This window comes from Schistocerca gregaria, chromosome 6, assembly GCF_023897955.1.
Source record: "Schistocerca gregaria isolate iqSchGreg1 chromosome 6, iqSchGreg1.2, whole genome shotgun sequence".
Lineage (NCBI taxonomy): Eukaryota > Metazoa > Arthropoda > Insecta > Orthoptera > Acrididae > Schistocerca > Schistocerca gregaria.
This window is the reverse complement of record NC_064925.1, coordinates 491,843,404-491,857,123: the sequence shown is the minus strand read 5'-3', so window position 1 is coordinate 491,857,123 and position 13,720 is coordinate 491,843,404. Positions and strand designations below refer to the sequence as shown.

Genomic DNA, 13,720 nt, shown 5'->3' with positions numbered 1-13,720 from the left:
AAACTGTGGGAAATAACTTCAAATCCAAGCTGTAAAAATTATGTATAGGATACCCCTCGCATTTTCACACTTTATGTATGACATATGTAGATAACAGGCATCAAAAGACTTGTCAGGGACTTGCTTATTATCTAATAAAAACTGCTGATGTAACTGATAACTGTCTCGGAAGTAGGAATGTTTTACTCCATTTCATATGTCATAATCAATGTTTTTGAAAGCTTGCAGCTGTCATTCATTATTTAAATAATGAAATACTGCAGTATTTATTTATTTATTTCATTCTTAGCACGACAGCACGACACTATTCGAGAATTTTTTCTCATTGTCAAATGCAAATATGTACACAAGTATTTTGTGTGGTGTTTAAATATATGTTAATCTGCTGCTCGTGCACTGTACTCATCTTTCTGAGGTGGTCAGGTACTGTGCATCCTTGGTTATATAGAAAACCACACACATGCAAATTATCACTCACATTGTTTGCTTGTGTAACATCACAAAAAATACCTACGTAAATACTGCACTTGACAAATTCTCTAAACAACTTTTGCACCGGTGGGGGTGGGTGGGGGGAATAATAATAATAATAATAATATGTAACCAGTGCTGTGTTTAAACTAAAAACATTTGAGCAATGCAAAGTGAATGACAGTGTCAACTAGCGCTACAATTGGCCAAACTCCAAAACACGCTAAATATGGTTTGACATAATCACAACAATCACCAAACTGTGTTTGCGCAGTGGAGACAGTTAAGAAATGGTTGCGATAGGTGACGATATCTTCATTCAAAAAGAGTTACTCCTATCAGCCAGCACACCAAGTAGAGCTTGGCAGCAGCAGGAGGTGCAGCACGAATTGTTCCAACTTTTACATGGTTACCAGTTGAAATCGGCTAAGTAGAGTGCCCTGGTGTCAAGAAACTTAACCACGTTATATTTGTTAACACTACTGGACGGCCAGCATCACACCAGCGTCATTTTTTCTCCATGAAATTTTTTTTGTAATGTGTAGATCGGGGAGAAAATTATAAATATGTTTATGCAAAATCAGTTGCAAATGAACACTGTGGGGATAGGAAATTTGATGGTAACGATAAAAAATGTCGTAAACGGCAGGAGAATGTTAATTCCAGGAACGTAAAAGCACGGTGATACTGTATATAGGATGGTGACTGATCTAAAATTAGGTACATGGATAACCAAAGCATAAGCAGTTTTCATACACAAGAGAAGCATTAGCAATTTATTCTGCTTGTTAGATTTCATTATTACACTCAATGTGGGCTTACCTGTTTCTGACATGCTAGCTCAATTTGAGCCACAATGTTCCCAAGCTTTGCAACTACTCCTCTGGGCTGTGCCTGAGCTGCCTTGAAATACTTGTCATAGATTTCTTGAGCCTGAACTTTCACCTGGAGGGGAAAAAAAACACTTGCTTAACAACACTTGCTAACAACCACAAAGTGGATATGTAGCTACTGTAACTGCAGCAATTCATTATCTCCTTCCAGGCACTAGTGCATAGTTCACAACCACACTGCACTGTATAAAATTTACCATCATCTATAGCAACAACACTGGTGTATCATTTCTCTGCAATCAGCCACAACAACATAACTATCACAGTGCCTGATCCAGGTCTTTTACGCTATTCACTACTGGTATTTCTAAAGAATCAGTGTTAATTCTATAAACTTAAGATAATATTACTTTCCTTTTATGATATTATGCTAAATGCAATACTAAAAATTAATAGTAATTTACTCACAAAACCATGTTATGAAGTATTGGCTGCAAAAACACATACAAATTCTCAAGCGAATTTAGTTTTGAGTAGATATTTTTTTGTGGGCAGCAAAAGAGTGGGAACTGAAAACATTTTGCACAAAAGAATGACTGCACCTAACTTAACTATGCCCAAACAGGTCTCTGAAGATCCAATGGTACTGACTGACACAGTATCAGTAATTACAGTATTAACATACCTTCTGCTTCATAGCTTCCATCTTTGATCGTAGCCGTTTTCCTCGCTTTCCTGTCCACCCTGCAGCGAATTCTGGACCAAGTGAAGTTTCAGCAGTGAATGAATGTTTCGTACCACGATTTGATTCAAAAATAAAACCGGGTAGATCTTCACGTAAAATAGTTGTTTGCTGGAAAAAAAAACCCACACACTTCACATGAAAAATATACTCTAAATGAAATAATTATTTACATATGATATTCACAAATACTCTGTTTTATATTAAATCCTCTATAATGAAGTGATAAAAAATAACTTCATAATAGTGTATATACAACTGCTAGCTCTTTGGCCAACCTAAGAAGAAATGGATTACTAACATATGTATCTTTACTAAACATAAACACATTCATGTTCAAAGCTACATGTTTGTGAAAGTATTAATGTTAAATTGCTTTTCCACTATTTTCTATTCTCACAGTACTCATACAAGTGGATTATTTTCTGGCACTATGCCCTTGACAATATATTTTGAAGTTTCTGGGATCAATGTGAGAGGCAGGGTTTGTGACTGATGTACGATTATAATGAGAAAGACTTCTTTGTCCATGTTCCTCCAATTCCCTTCCACCTTTTCACCATCAAACCCTCAGAACATACACAACTTGTTATAAGTTTGCTCCCAGCTCCATGGGCAAAAGACCTACTGTAAATTCATACTTAAGGCTTGCTCTATGTTTCACCTCTGCCACCTTCAACTCCAATCCTGTAGCAGTCGCTTCTTAGGTTAGCACCTTAACAAGCAGCACAAGTTATTGACTCCTATAAATTACAGTGGCAAATTAGGACCACCAACACAGCACTGAGCAGACTGGAGTAAACAAAGTACCTCAAGGATTAAGCAATGCTGATTATGACAACATAAATACATACCTGCTGGCCATCAGAATTATGTATATGAAGCTCTCCCTCTTTTCGTGAGGACAATGCCCAGTTCCCTACTACTAGTCGAGCCGGCCCAGCATGCGTCAAAACTGGTTGGCTCGGGGTATTGGGCTTCACTTGGGATCGAGCACGCTGCAGTTTCTCAAGAAATTCCCCTCGATTCTCTGTGAACACAAGAGATAATTATGATCTAATTATTCTCTCTCTTTAACATTCCAGGTGCATAGTAGTTTCTATGTGCTGTGTGTGTGTGTGTGTGGGGGGGGGGGGGGGGCACCTGCGCTTTGTAGGTGGTCCTCTCTATTAAACTGTTAAGCAAATGTTTTATATATTCTTCAAAATTTGTGGTTGAATCGTGGAGATTTTTTGGGTGGTAGGTGAGCTTTCAAGTAACTCTCGTAATTAATTTTTCACCTACCGATGAGAATCCTAACAAAGCTTTCACACATCTCACTACTGAGTCTTCCTATATGAGAGATTCCCAACAATGTATACCTCACTTAATTGAAATCTGAAATACTTAATAGTTCCCGCCAAAAATGAGTCCGACAAAGGTTGCTTTGTTTCTCGTTGTTCAGCAATTTTCTTCCACTTTCTTATTCACTGTGTTCTAAAGCTTAATTTTTATTCATTCTCTCTTATGACTCAGTCTTTCCAAATTATCCTGTATCTAAACTAATTTCTCCTTCAAGTTTCTCCTTACGTACACGGTCCTGTGTTTAGCTACTCGACTACAATTTCAAACTTCATATCCAGAAAATTCTTGTCCTGAATAATGCTGAAAATGTAACATTGTTGCTATACTGAAGACATACTGCAACAATGTTACATTTTCAGCATACTTCCTTTAGCCTTCAATGGTTATCACATGGGCAGAGTTTTAAATAAATGTGAGTCCGCAATGCTTAAAAGCATATAAAATGGGCCTATGGAACTTCACCCAGTTGTACAAGAACTCTAAGCTGAAATCTATTTGATGGGCCTTTCTACATACACAACGCAGATAACAATATGTAAACACTGAAAAAACAACACATTAACACACCTATTACAATGTGGAAAAACTGCTGGCATTCAAAACCACTTCCCGTCATCTCAGAATGGATAAAGTTACAGGTTGAGTATGGTACCAATTGAATCTTATACCATTCTTTCTGAAAGTTAGAGGCAAGTTCAAATAACAATGACTGAAGTGTATAGTGATTGTGCATTCTCCTCTCCAAAGTAGACCACAAAGTCTCAATAATATTGATATCTATTAACTGAGGAGGCCAGAGATGTGACAATTCATCATTTTGTTCACAAAACCAGTCCTGGATTATGAGAACTGTGTGGCCCTTGTGGTAACAATAGCTACGATGCTATGGCGTAAATACAAGTTCTTAAGTTGGCACTATGACAGACACCGACAGCACACTCTAGCCGGAGCAGGAAAGCTCTATGAGCTCCGCTCCAGATTCTGCCCATCTGATCAAGAGCAGACGGGTGCGACACTTCGCACCTCATTGCAAAGTTATGTAACCATTTATTAACTTGTTTTTTGCCTATAGTAAACATCTATAAGTTGAAACGCAGTACCAACTTGTCTTACCTTTTCCTGCTCCTACTCACTTCCTACATTCGGCCAACCTTTCAGTTTTCAGGAGCAGACCCACATGCCGCCTTCGAGGCGGGATACAAAAGCCCTGTCATCTTGGAACACCGCATCACCATAGGCAAACAAACACTATATTGTAGGATGGTCACATAATTCTTGGCAGTAACACGAGCTTGCTGCCAAAATCACCACCGAATTGGCACAATGTCTCACTCTTCATACATAAATTATGCCAAAAGTTGGAAACAGTATGCCACCAGACTAATCCGACCAAATGACTTTCTTCTATTGCTTCATAGTCCAGGTTTTAAGGTTTCAGCACCACAATTTCCAGTTTCAGGCATTTACATCACTGATGTGTGGTTTTGGATTCCTTCAGCTCACCCTGCAATTCCCTGCTTGTAGAGTTCCCTTAGCACTGTTTTGGTACTGACTGGGTTCGCCAGTGCAACTTACAGTTCTGCAATGACATTCTCAGCTGCCATCCATTTTTCATCACAATTCTCTTCAATGACTACCACTGTCACTTAACACTCTTTCATACGCTTTGTAACTTAGTGGACAATGTTTTTCCACTTTCCCTGTATGGGGTACAACTCTGATATTGTGCTCTGGAAACACCAAATGCTTTAGCTACCTTGAGTACAGATGCACCCACCAAACAAGCATTAATAATTGGCTCACTTTCGAAATTGTTTCTCCCAACATAATGCTCTTACAACTATACAGAACACTGCAAAGGTGCCATTTGTGGTCAAATACAACAGTGCAATCAACAGGTTTGGCTAGTAGCTGCATTTATATTACAGTAAAATTTACAACAGAAAGAGTTTGGATGCCACCCACTTCCTAATAAAAACAAAAATAAGGAAATCAACTTCTTCAGAGTTATCTGGTAGACAAGGAAGTTACAGTACAAGAGATAGGAATCTCACTTCTTGTGAGCAGACTGAGGAGAAATCCTTAATTGGTAATTTCTCCAGCCTCCCAATAATACACAGACTTAGTTAAGTTGGATGAAATGTGTAAACTACCTAGACAAAATAAATGCTCCGATCACGATATGCTTAACAAAAGAGGCCAGATGCAAGTAGGACTCACACTATGAGGGTTCCGTACGAACTTAATTATGTACGTAGATAGTTCACCCAACCACGGAATAGAGAATCTCTATGATTTTTTTTTTCCCCATTATCAACAATGATACTGGCAAGGAGTCAGTTCAGGAATTCCATGATTTTCGAGAATGTTTTAATTTTGATTTTGTACCTGGATAACAAGTGACAAAAGACACACATTTGTGTGATGAATTACAGATTACCAATTTTCTGATTTTTTTCCCTTTACATCTAGTGTGAAACCTTGCTTCCTGCCAATTTAATGATTTCAGACCAACAGAAAATACCCTATAGTTTCTGATGAGTAACTTTGCGAGTAATAAACTGTGCGATACAAATGGCCATATCTTCCGATTGCACTGACTTAAAAGCTTCAATTTTTACACCTCCAATGGACTGTATACCTCAATACGTGACAAATCTGAACTTGATACATCTAACTGTTCCTGAGAAAAAGATTTTTAACAGGGATAGACTGACAGACAGACAAACAACATAGTAATTCCATAAGGGTTACCGTTTTACCAACTGTGGTACAGAATCTTAATAATGACATCTTCACTTTTCATTGTTGCACAACAGGCATAAGAAAGTTACAGCGTATAAGACATAAATCTTAAAGAAGGACCAGTGCGTCAGCACACACTTAAAAACTGTGTTATATTAGGTTGGTGAGATAAATGTGGACTAACATATTTTATCCCAATTCAAGTACTACATCTGCATCTATTACACCTGAACTCACAAACCATGTATGCTGTGTCATTTGGAGTAATTTGTGTTCACTCCCTTCTAATTACATTTGCTGACAGTCCATGAAAAGAATAAGTGAGTGTAAATATCCCTGTAAGGAAGATTTTTTGCAGCTTTAATATAATGATAATTAAGCTCTTTCCTATGTCACTGCGCCATCACATTCATTTGGTACAACTTTGATTGAGTACCAGCTTGAACTTGGGGAGCATTTGAAGTGAAGCTGTTTTTGTCAAGTGTGTTGAGGGCAAAGGATGACAAAGTATGACCAAATATGACCAAAACTGCATTATCAAATTTTGTGTGAAGATGGAAAAGCCACTATTGTACATTACAAACAGTTACAAAGAGCTTAAGGAAAACATTCCCTACCCAGAGCACAGGTGTTAAGTTGCCACTTGCCCTTTTAAGCAGATTGGTAAGAAGTGAGACAAGAAGCTCAAATGCAGAAATAGACACCAATATAGAAAGAATTAAACGTGTAATGTGATCAGATTGGCAAATAACTGAGTAAGAGAATGATCAATGATGAGTGAAATTTGAACAGCTTCAGTGTCCTTCAGTTTTAATACTAGATCAGGACATGCACAAAAGATTGTTAAATACAATTTCTTCAGTTCAAACAAAGTACAGTCAGAGAGATGTGTGTCTTGATATTCTGTACAGCCTTCCGAGAGGCAGAATTCTTTTGTTGCATTATCACATGTCACAAATCATGGATTTTCAAATCTGACTCAAGAGACAAAAATGTCGAATTCTTAAGTGCCACACCAGAAATTCTTCCTGTCCCAAGAAGGAAAGAATGAATACATTTTTTGACGACTACAGGACTGTGCACAGGGAATGTGTGCCTCCAGAAAAAATTGTCAATTTTTTTGATAAAAAGTCTTTGAAGATCCAAGAAAATGAGGGGACATGTGATCACATGTGCTATATGTACAGGGTGTTTCAAAAATGACCGGTATATTTGAAATGGCCATACAAACTAAATGAGCAGCGACAGAAATACACCGTTTGTTGCAATATGCTTGGGACAACAGTACATTTTCAGGCAGACAAACTTTTGAAATTACAGTAGTTACAATTGTCAACAACAGATGGTGCTGTGGTCTGGGAAACTCTATAGTACGATATTTTCCACATATCCACCATGCGTAGCAATAATATGGCGTAGTCTCTGAATGAAATTACCCGAAGCCTTTGACAACGTGTCTGGTGGAATGGCTTCACATGCAGATGAGATGTATTGCTTCAGCTGTTCAATTGTTTCTGGATTCTGGCGGTACACCTGGTCTTTCAAGTGTCCCCACAGAAAGAAGTCACAGGGGTTCATGTCTGGCGAATAGGGAGGCCAATCCACGCCGCCTCCTGTATGTTCTGGATAGCCCAAAGCAATCACACTATCATCGAAATATTCATTCAGGAAATTAAAGACGTCGGCCGTGCGATGTGGCCGGGCACCATCTTGCATAAACCACGAGGTGTTCGCAGTGTCGTCTAAGGCAGTTTGTACCACCACAAATTCACGAAGAATGTCCAGATAGCGTGATGCAGTAATCGTTTCGGATCTGAAAAATGGGCCAATGATTCCTTTGGAAGAAATGGCGGCCCAGACCAGTACTTTTTGAGGATGCAGGGACGTTGGGACTGCAACATGGGGCTTTTCGGTTCCCCATATGCGCCAGTTCTGTTTATTGACAAAGCCGTCCAGGTAAAAATAAGCTTCGTCAGTAAACCAAATGCTGCCCACATGCATATCGCCATCATCAATCCTGTGCACTATATCGTTAGCGAATGTCTCTCGTGCAGCAATGGTAGCGTCGCTGAGGGGTTGCCGCGTTTGAATTTTGTATGGATAGAGGTGTAAACTCTGGCGCATGAGACGATACGGGGACGTTGGCGTCACTTGGACCGCAGCTGCAACACGGTGAACGGAAACCCAAGGCCGCTGTTGGAACACCTGCTGCACTAGCTGCGCGTTGCCCTCTGTGGTTGCCGTACGCGGTCGCCCTACTTTTCCAGCACGTTCATCCATCACGTTCCCAGTCCGTTGAAATTTTTCAAACAGATTCTTTATTGTATCGCTTTTCGGTCCTTTGGTTACATTAAACCTCCGCTGAAAACTCCGTCTTGTTGCAACAACACTGTGTTCTAGGTGGTGGAATTCCAACATCAGAAAAATCTTCTGTTCTAAGGAATAAACAATGTTGTCCACAGCACACTTGCGCATTGTGAACAGCACACGCTTACAGCAGAAAGACGACGCACAGAATGGCGCACCCACAGACTGCGTTGTCTTCTATATCTTTCACATCACTTGCAGCGCCATCTGTTGTTGAAAATTGTAACTACTGTAATTTTGAAAGTTTGTCCGCCTGAAAATGTACTGTTGTCCAAAGCATATTGCAACAAACGGTGTATTTCTATCGCTGCTCGTTAAGCTTTTATTGCCGTTTCAAATATACCGGTCATTTTTGAAACACCCTGTATTTGGATGCTACACCGCAAGATACTGTCTTATCATGTGATAGTCTCCATCAACTTTTGGCAAGAAAAAGCATTCCTGCATTTTCTCAGACTCCCATTTGCCAGACCTTAGCCCTGTAAAACTTCTTATTCTTTCCACACTTCAAAACCCCCTTGAAAAATCATCACTTTGGTGCTTTCGATAACATCCAGAAGAACTGTAATGAAAATAACTGCATTGAGAAGACTTTAACCTGTGGGCTGAAAGTTATTTGAGCAGAAATCTTCCACCATTACTAATAAGACTAAAAACAATGCCTCTGCCACTGTGTAACAGCTGAAGGAGATTATTTTGAAGAGCACAACCCTAAAGTAGCAAGAAATTAATGACTACATGGAACGACAAGAAATAAACAACAGCCTACGTTATCATAGAGATATCTGCAGAAAGAGCAAGCTCTCCAGTAAGGAAAGAGAAATACCTCTCTAGACTTATAATTCATTACTCACTTGAGATCATGCTTAACTGAATCTCAATTGACACATTTTCTCACAAAGTGGCTTAAGACTACATTAAATGCAGATATGAGTTGCTAGTAATACAAACCCAAGAAAAGCATATGGACAGATTCTATGTAAGCCTGCACACTGTTCTACACTGCTACTGGAGAATTGATTATTAGTCATCTTGTACGGTGTAGCACTCTTCTGGGAAAGGCGACTTCCTACGCCACGAGCACTACCTGCTTCACCGAACTTGTGTTTGTATAGTGGAGTTGTTTTAAGTTTACTATGGGAGTATTTATTTGCATTTATATGAGCTTTTATATAAAATATATTCCTATAAACAACGGCTGAAAATGTGCTTAATTTTTAAGTGTGGTGTTGTCCAAGACCTATGTAGTATTGGTGGGAAAGGGACTGTTTTGGTAAATGTGATATCTTGCTGCTGCCTGTCATTGACAGCATATTGTAAAATGGTCTGTCTTTGACAACATGTTCTAAAGCCACATAACTGTGTTGTATTTATTGGTGAATTAACGAATGACCAGTAAGTTACTGCAATTTTAGAGTGGGCTGCACTTAGTGTAAGGACAGTAACTTCCATGGTATATCTTGCAATGTGGGAGTGAATATGTGTGATGGAATGAGAGTGATTAAGTTCTAGATATGAACAGTTATCTGCTGTAATGTATTGTTTGTCTAATGTTGAAATACTGAAGTTACATAATCCTATGAGATCTATTTCTGTTCAGAAAAAGCCAATTTAAGCCTCTGGGCCTCTTCAGTGCTGGAAGAGCTGAGGCTGAGGTGATGCATTCGATACTATCACGCTGTGAAAAGTATTCCAGTCATCGACAGTGCAGACAGTGAAATCAATATTGCCGAATACATATCTACAGCAGGTTATACTTGGGGCAAGCTATTCAGTGTAGGACACAGTTAGCAGCTCCAGCTGTTGAGCTTATTTATGTAACAGCTCATTTAGCAATTTCAAATAAACACTCTCTTAATGAACTAAAAATAAGCCCACTATATGAACATGAGCTCAGTGAAGTTAGTTTGCCTACTCACATGAGAGATATGCACATAAAATGCTGGGGAGGTGCAGACAGTCTGTAAACTGAAAAGCAAGCAACACTCATGGTGGGAGAAGATGCCTTGCCCAGAAGAATGTTACAGCTGCCATACAGGATGACTACAAATCAGTTTCCCTCTAGCAATGTGGAACAGTGCGCAGAGATTTTCATAGATTCTGTCCGAACGTGTTTCTTGCATTAATATTTTCGTCATTCATATCCATGTAGCGCTAACACACTTTACGGAGAATAAACACCTCCTGACATGGCTGCATACTGTGTCAGTGATTTGTGATTTCTAAGGCAAGCTGTGGAAGGATCAGTATAACTTTGTGAGGCACCGCGAAGTTGATTTTTGTGAATGGGTGGTACAGAGAAATGGAAAACTGCCTGGTCGCTCTTCACTTTGTAGACCTATGGAAAAAGGGAAGTGTACAACTACAATCCGGCCATCTACCTTCTCTGCCTTGCCTTCCTGTATTACCCCCAGAACAAAACTTATCCATTAATATGGTTCTATTGTATTTAGATGTGACACAAACATTTTACATTTGTTCTTCTTATTTAACAATACACATTAATTTTATACCACTGAACCACTATTTTTAATAATATACGATTTTGCCATCCCCTGCAATGTGCAAACTATTAGTCCAGGAGCAAAAAATGAAGGACCTATTTTTATAGTAAATTTAATGCAGTTCAATTTTGTACTGCAAAACATTTTCACTAGAAGCCAACGTTTTCGAGATGGTCAAGAGACACAAAGAAGTGTCCTTTAAACACCCCCTCCCCACCGCTTCCCTCCCACTCTCATGGTCAGGATTTTTACAATGTTATTCTTTACACTCCCCCTACCAATGCACAAAAGTTTGCGACTACATGATGTTTTCCCCCTAGTTTTTCATCACTGACTGGACTACATTAATACCTCACTGATCTGATGATGCTCTAAGTAGGGCATACCATTTCATGCACTAAGCTGAAAGCACTTCATACCCTACACACTCCAGAAGCCCCCCTACCCCTCCTTTCCTGTTCTATTCATGAATGGCCTGCCAGAATAATAAGCATAGGTAAAGTTTCATATGAATTCTGGCTGATTCATTCACTGTCTCTAAGTGCATTGCCCCAAAACTCCGGTCAAAACTTTACTGATGTATTGAAACAATAAATGTTTATACTACTCTCAGTTATTATCAGAAGTACACAATATTTCATTATTATGAAATACATTACTTTTAAAATTCCAAATCGAAATTGATCTGTATTTAGTAATTAATGCTTTTTGGCATGGAGTACTACATTAATATCTCGGCTGACAGTCCATACTGTGTTGACCCTGGCCCCCCAAATGATTTAATTTTGAAAACAAACTTGTCAAGTTGAAAAGTGCAGTTTTCACCTGTTAAAACATATTTTGAAGGAGAAATGTTTTTCACAACATGGATCAGAATTGGTAGAGTCACACACTGCAAACAAGCTGTGCAATATGAGAAGCAAGCTACCAGCCAGCAAGAGAAGAAGGCATCCACAAGCCTGCACAGCCAACAGCCACTGGATCACAGAGATTCATGGACTTCAAATCTTATTTAGTAGTAACCCCTGGACTTGGTTGATAAAACTTTTTCACGAATGTATCTCTATTGTGTCCTTAATAATCAAATCACTGCAGGAAGTGGTCTGAAATATTTGTATGATTTGCTGTAACCTACACAAATAAACAGAAATGAGCAGTGGCTGGGAACTACACACTGGAACAAATCCAAGTCAAGCTCACATTTCTACATTAAAAGCTACACATCAAGATTTATTGTGGTATTCTGTGCCAGTAAGCATTCTATATTCAACATCAGTTAAATTCAACACTAAACTATAGTTTTGGTTTTTGAAAATATTACTACTGTAATTCGTAAAGCCAGAAATTATGTCAGGTAATGTGTGAAATTTTACCAATATCAGCCAACTGTAATCCTGATGTTTATGGAAACAATGATCCTCACTGCCTTTTCATTGCACATTTAAGTCATCTAATGAGCTATTTAAACACAATGAACACAAGCAACCCCCTCAAGCAAAAAAGAATATATTCCAGACACAATTTTAGCTGACACCTCTCATTGCTATGACAATTGTGTTCTGTTGGGTGATAGGAATAAAAGGGGAAACTACACTCCATCCGTGGCGGGGCAATGTTTTTTTCCAGAGAACTTGACAACTGAAAATAATGAACGCCAAAGAAATGACCAGATTTCCATTTGAAACTTCTCAAGTCATCATCCATGAGTTCTTTCAGTAACTTACCTTCTGTACAAGATGTGGCTCCAGAAGGGCAACACGAATTCGTCCCATTCACCTAAACCCCCCTTTATTAGAAAACCTTGCCAAATTTAAAGAGCCTTACCTTCAGTTGTGAGCGTTTCTGTGTTTCTTCCTTTCCCTGGGAGAAAGAAAGGGTATATTTAGTAACAGGAAACCGAGGAGGCTGTTAGAGAAAATATGAGAAGTAGAAAACCAAACAAACAGCTGCATGCAAGGACTGATGTTAATTAAGCCACTAACACTCTCATGAATTTGATATGCAACTGTATATTGACATTCAGCTATCTAATCATAAAGTTAAAACGCTCTTCATAGCATGAGGCGGTTATAACTGTGTTTAACTGAAACAAGTAATATAAAAAAATATAAAGCGTTACAACATTACACTAACAGCTACCATATAAGGTTGTTTTTATCTGAAAAAATGTCCAACATTTAAATTCAACCATAAGGTAAGAACTATTATGTTACGTTGTATACAATTTTTAATACTTCTGTAAAATCACAAATTAAATCCATAACTTTTCAAACTAACAAAACTTTCTGCTCCCTGATGACATTACTAAAAACAAGAGAAGTGAAAGAACAAATACCGTATAAAGAGCATACCACAGAAATAGCTCTGATGAGCAGCAGTTTGCTCTTTACAAACAAGGCTTGAATACAAACATATTTTGTACACCTCTCTCTCAGTTTTTAAATGTCTGAGTCGTTTTTCCTCAAATACAACTTTAATATTCAAGCCACATTGTAAAAAGGGGAACAACATCAATAAAATAACTGGCAAATAGTGTATTTATTACTTTTCAAAGTACTTTCCCTGAAACACCACAAATAAGAAAGCAAGTAATGTGAATGATGTGTTGCTAAATTGACTAGCACAAATGGGTAATGAAAACGATGACTATAATTGTGAAACAGCATGCAGAGAAACATAATAGCTGTTTTAATTTTCAAATTAAAACTTGAATA

The 13,720-nt window shown here is 38.5% G+C and overlaps 1 protein-coding gene across 8 annotated transcripts in view; it reads right to left on the bottom strand.

Moving 5' to 3' along the window:
* The window catches only part of LOC126279069 (E3 ubiquitin-protein ligase HECTD1), a 311,851-nt gene that overhangs the window by 183,348 nt on the left and 114,783 nt on the right, over positions 1 to 13,720 (bottom strand). For 6 of the 8 annotated variants that reach the window (XM_049979517.1, XM_049979523.1, XM_049979518.1 and 3 more), the window contains exons 16-19: positions 12,831 to 12,866; positions 2,901 to 3,076; positions 1,990 to 2,157; positions 1,294 to 1,416 (exon numbers count right to left, since the gene is read on the bottom strand). In XM_049979517.1, the coding sequence (XP_049835474.1) occupies positions 1,294 to 1,416; positions 1,990 to 2,157; positions 2,901 to 3,076; positions 12,831 to 12,866 (503 nt within the window). The remainder of the gene's footprint in view (positions 1 to 1,293; positions 1,417 to 1,989; positions 2,158 to 2,900; positions 3,077 to 12,830; positions 12,867 to 13,720) is intronic. The other 2 variants (XM_049979519.1, XM_049979522.1) reach the window with 1 other exon arrangement.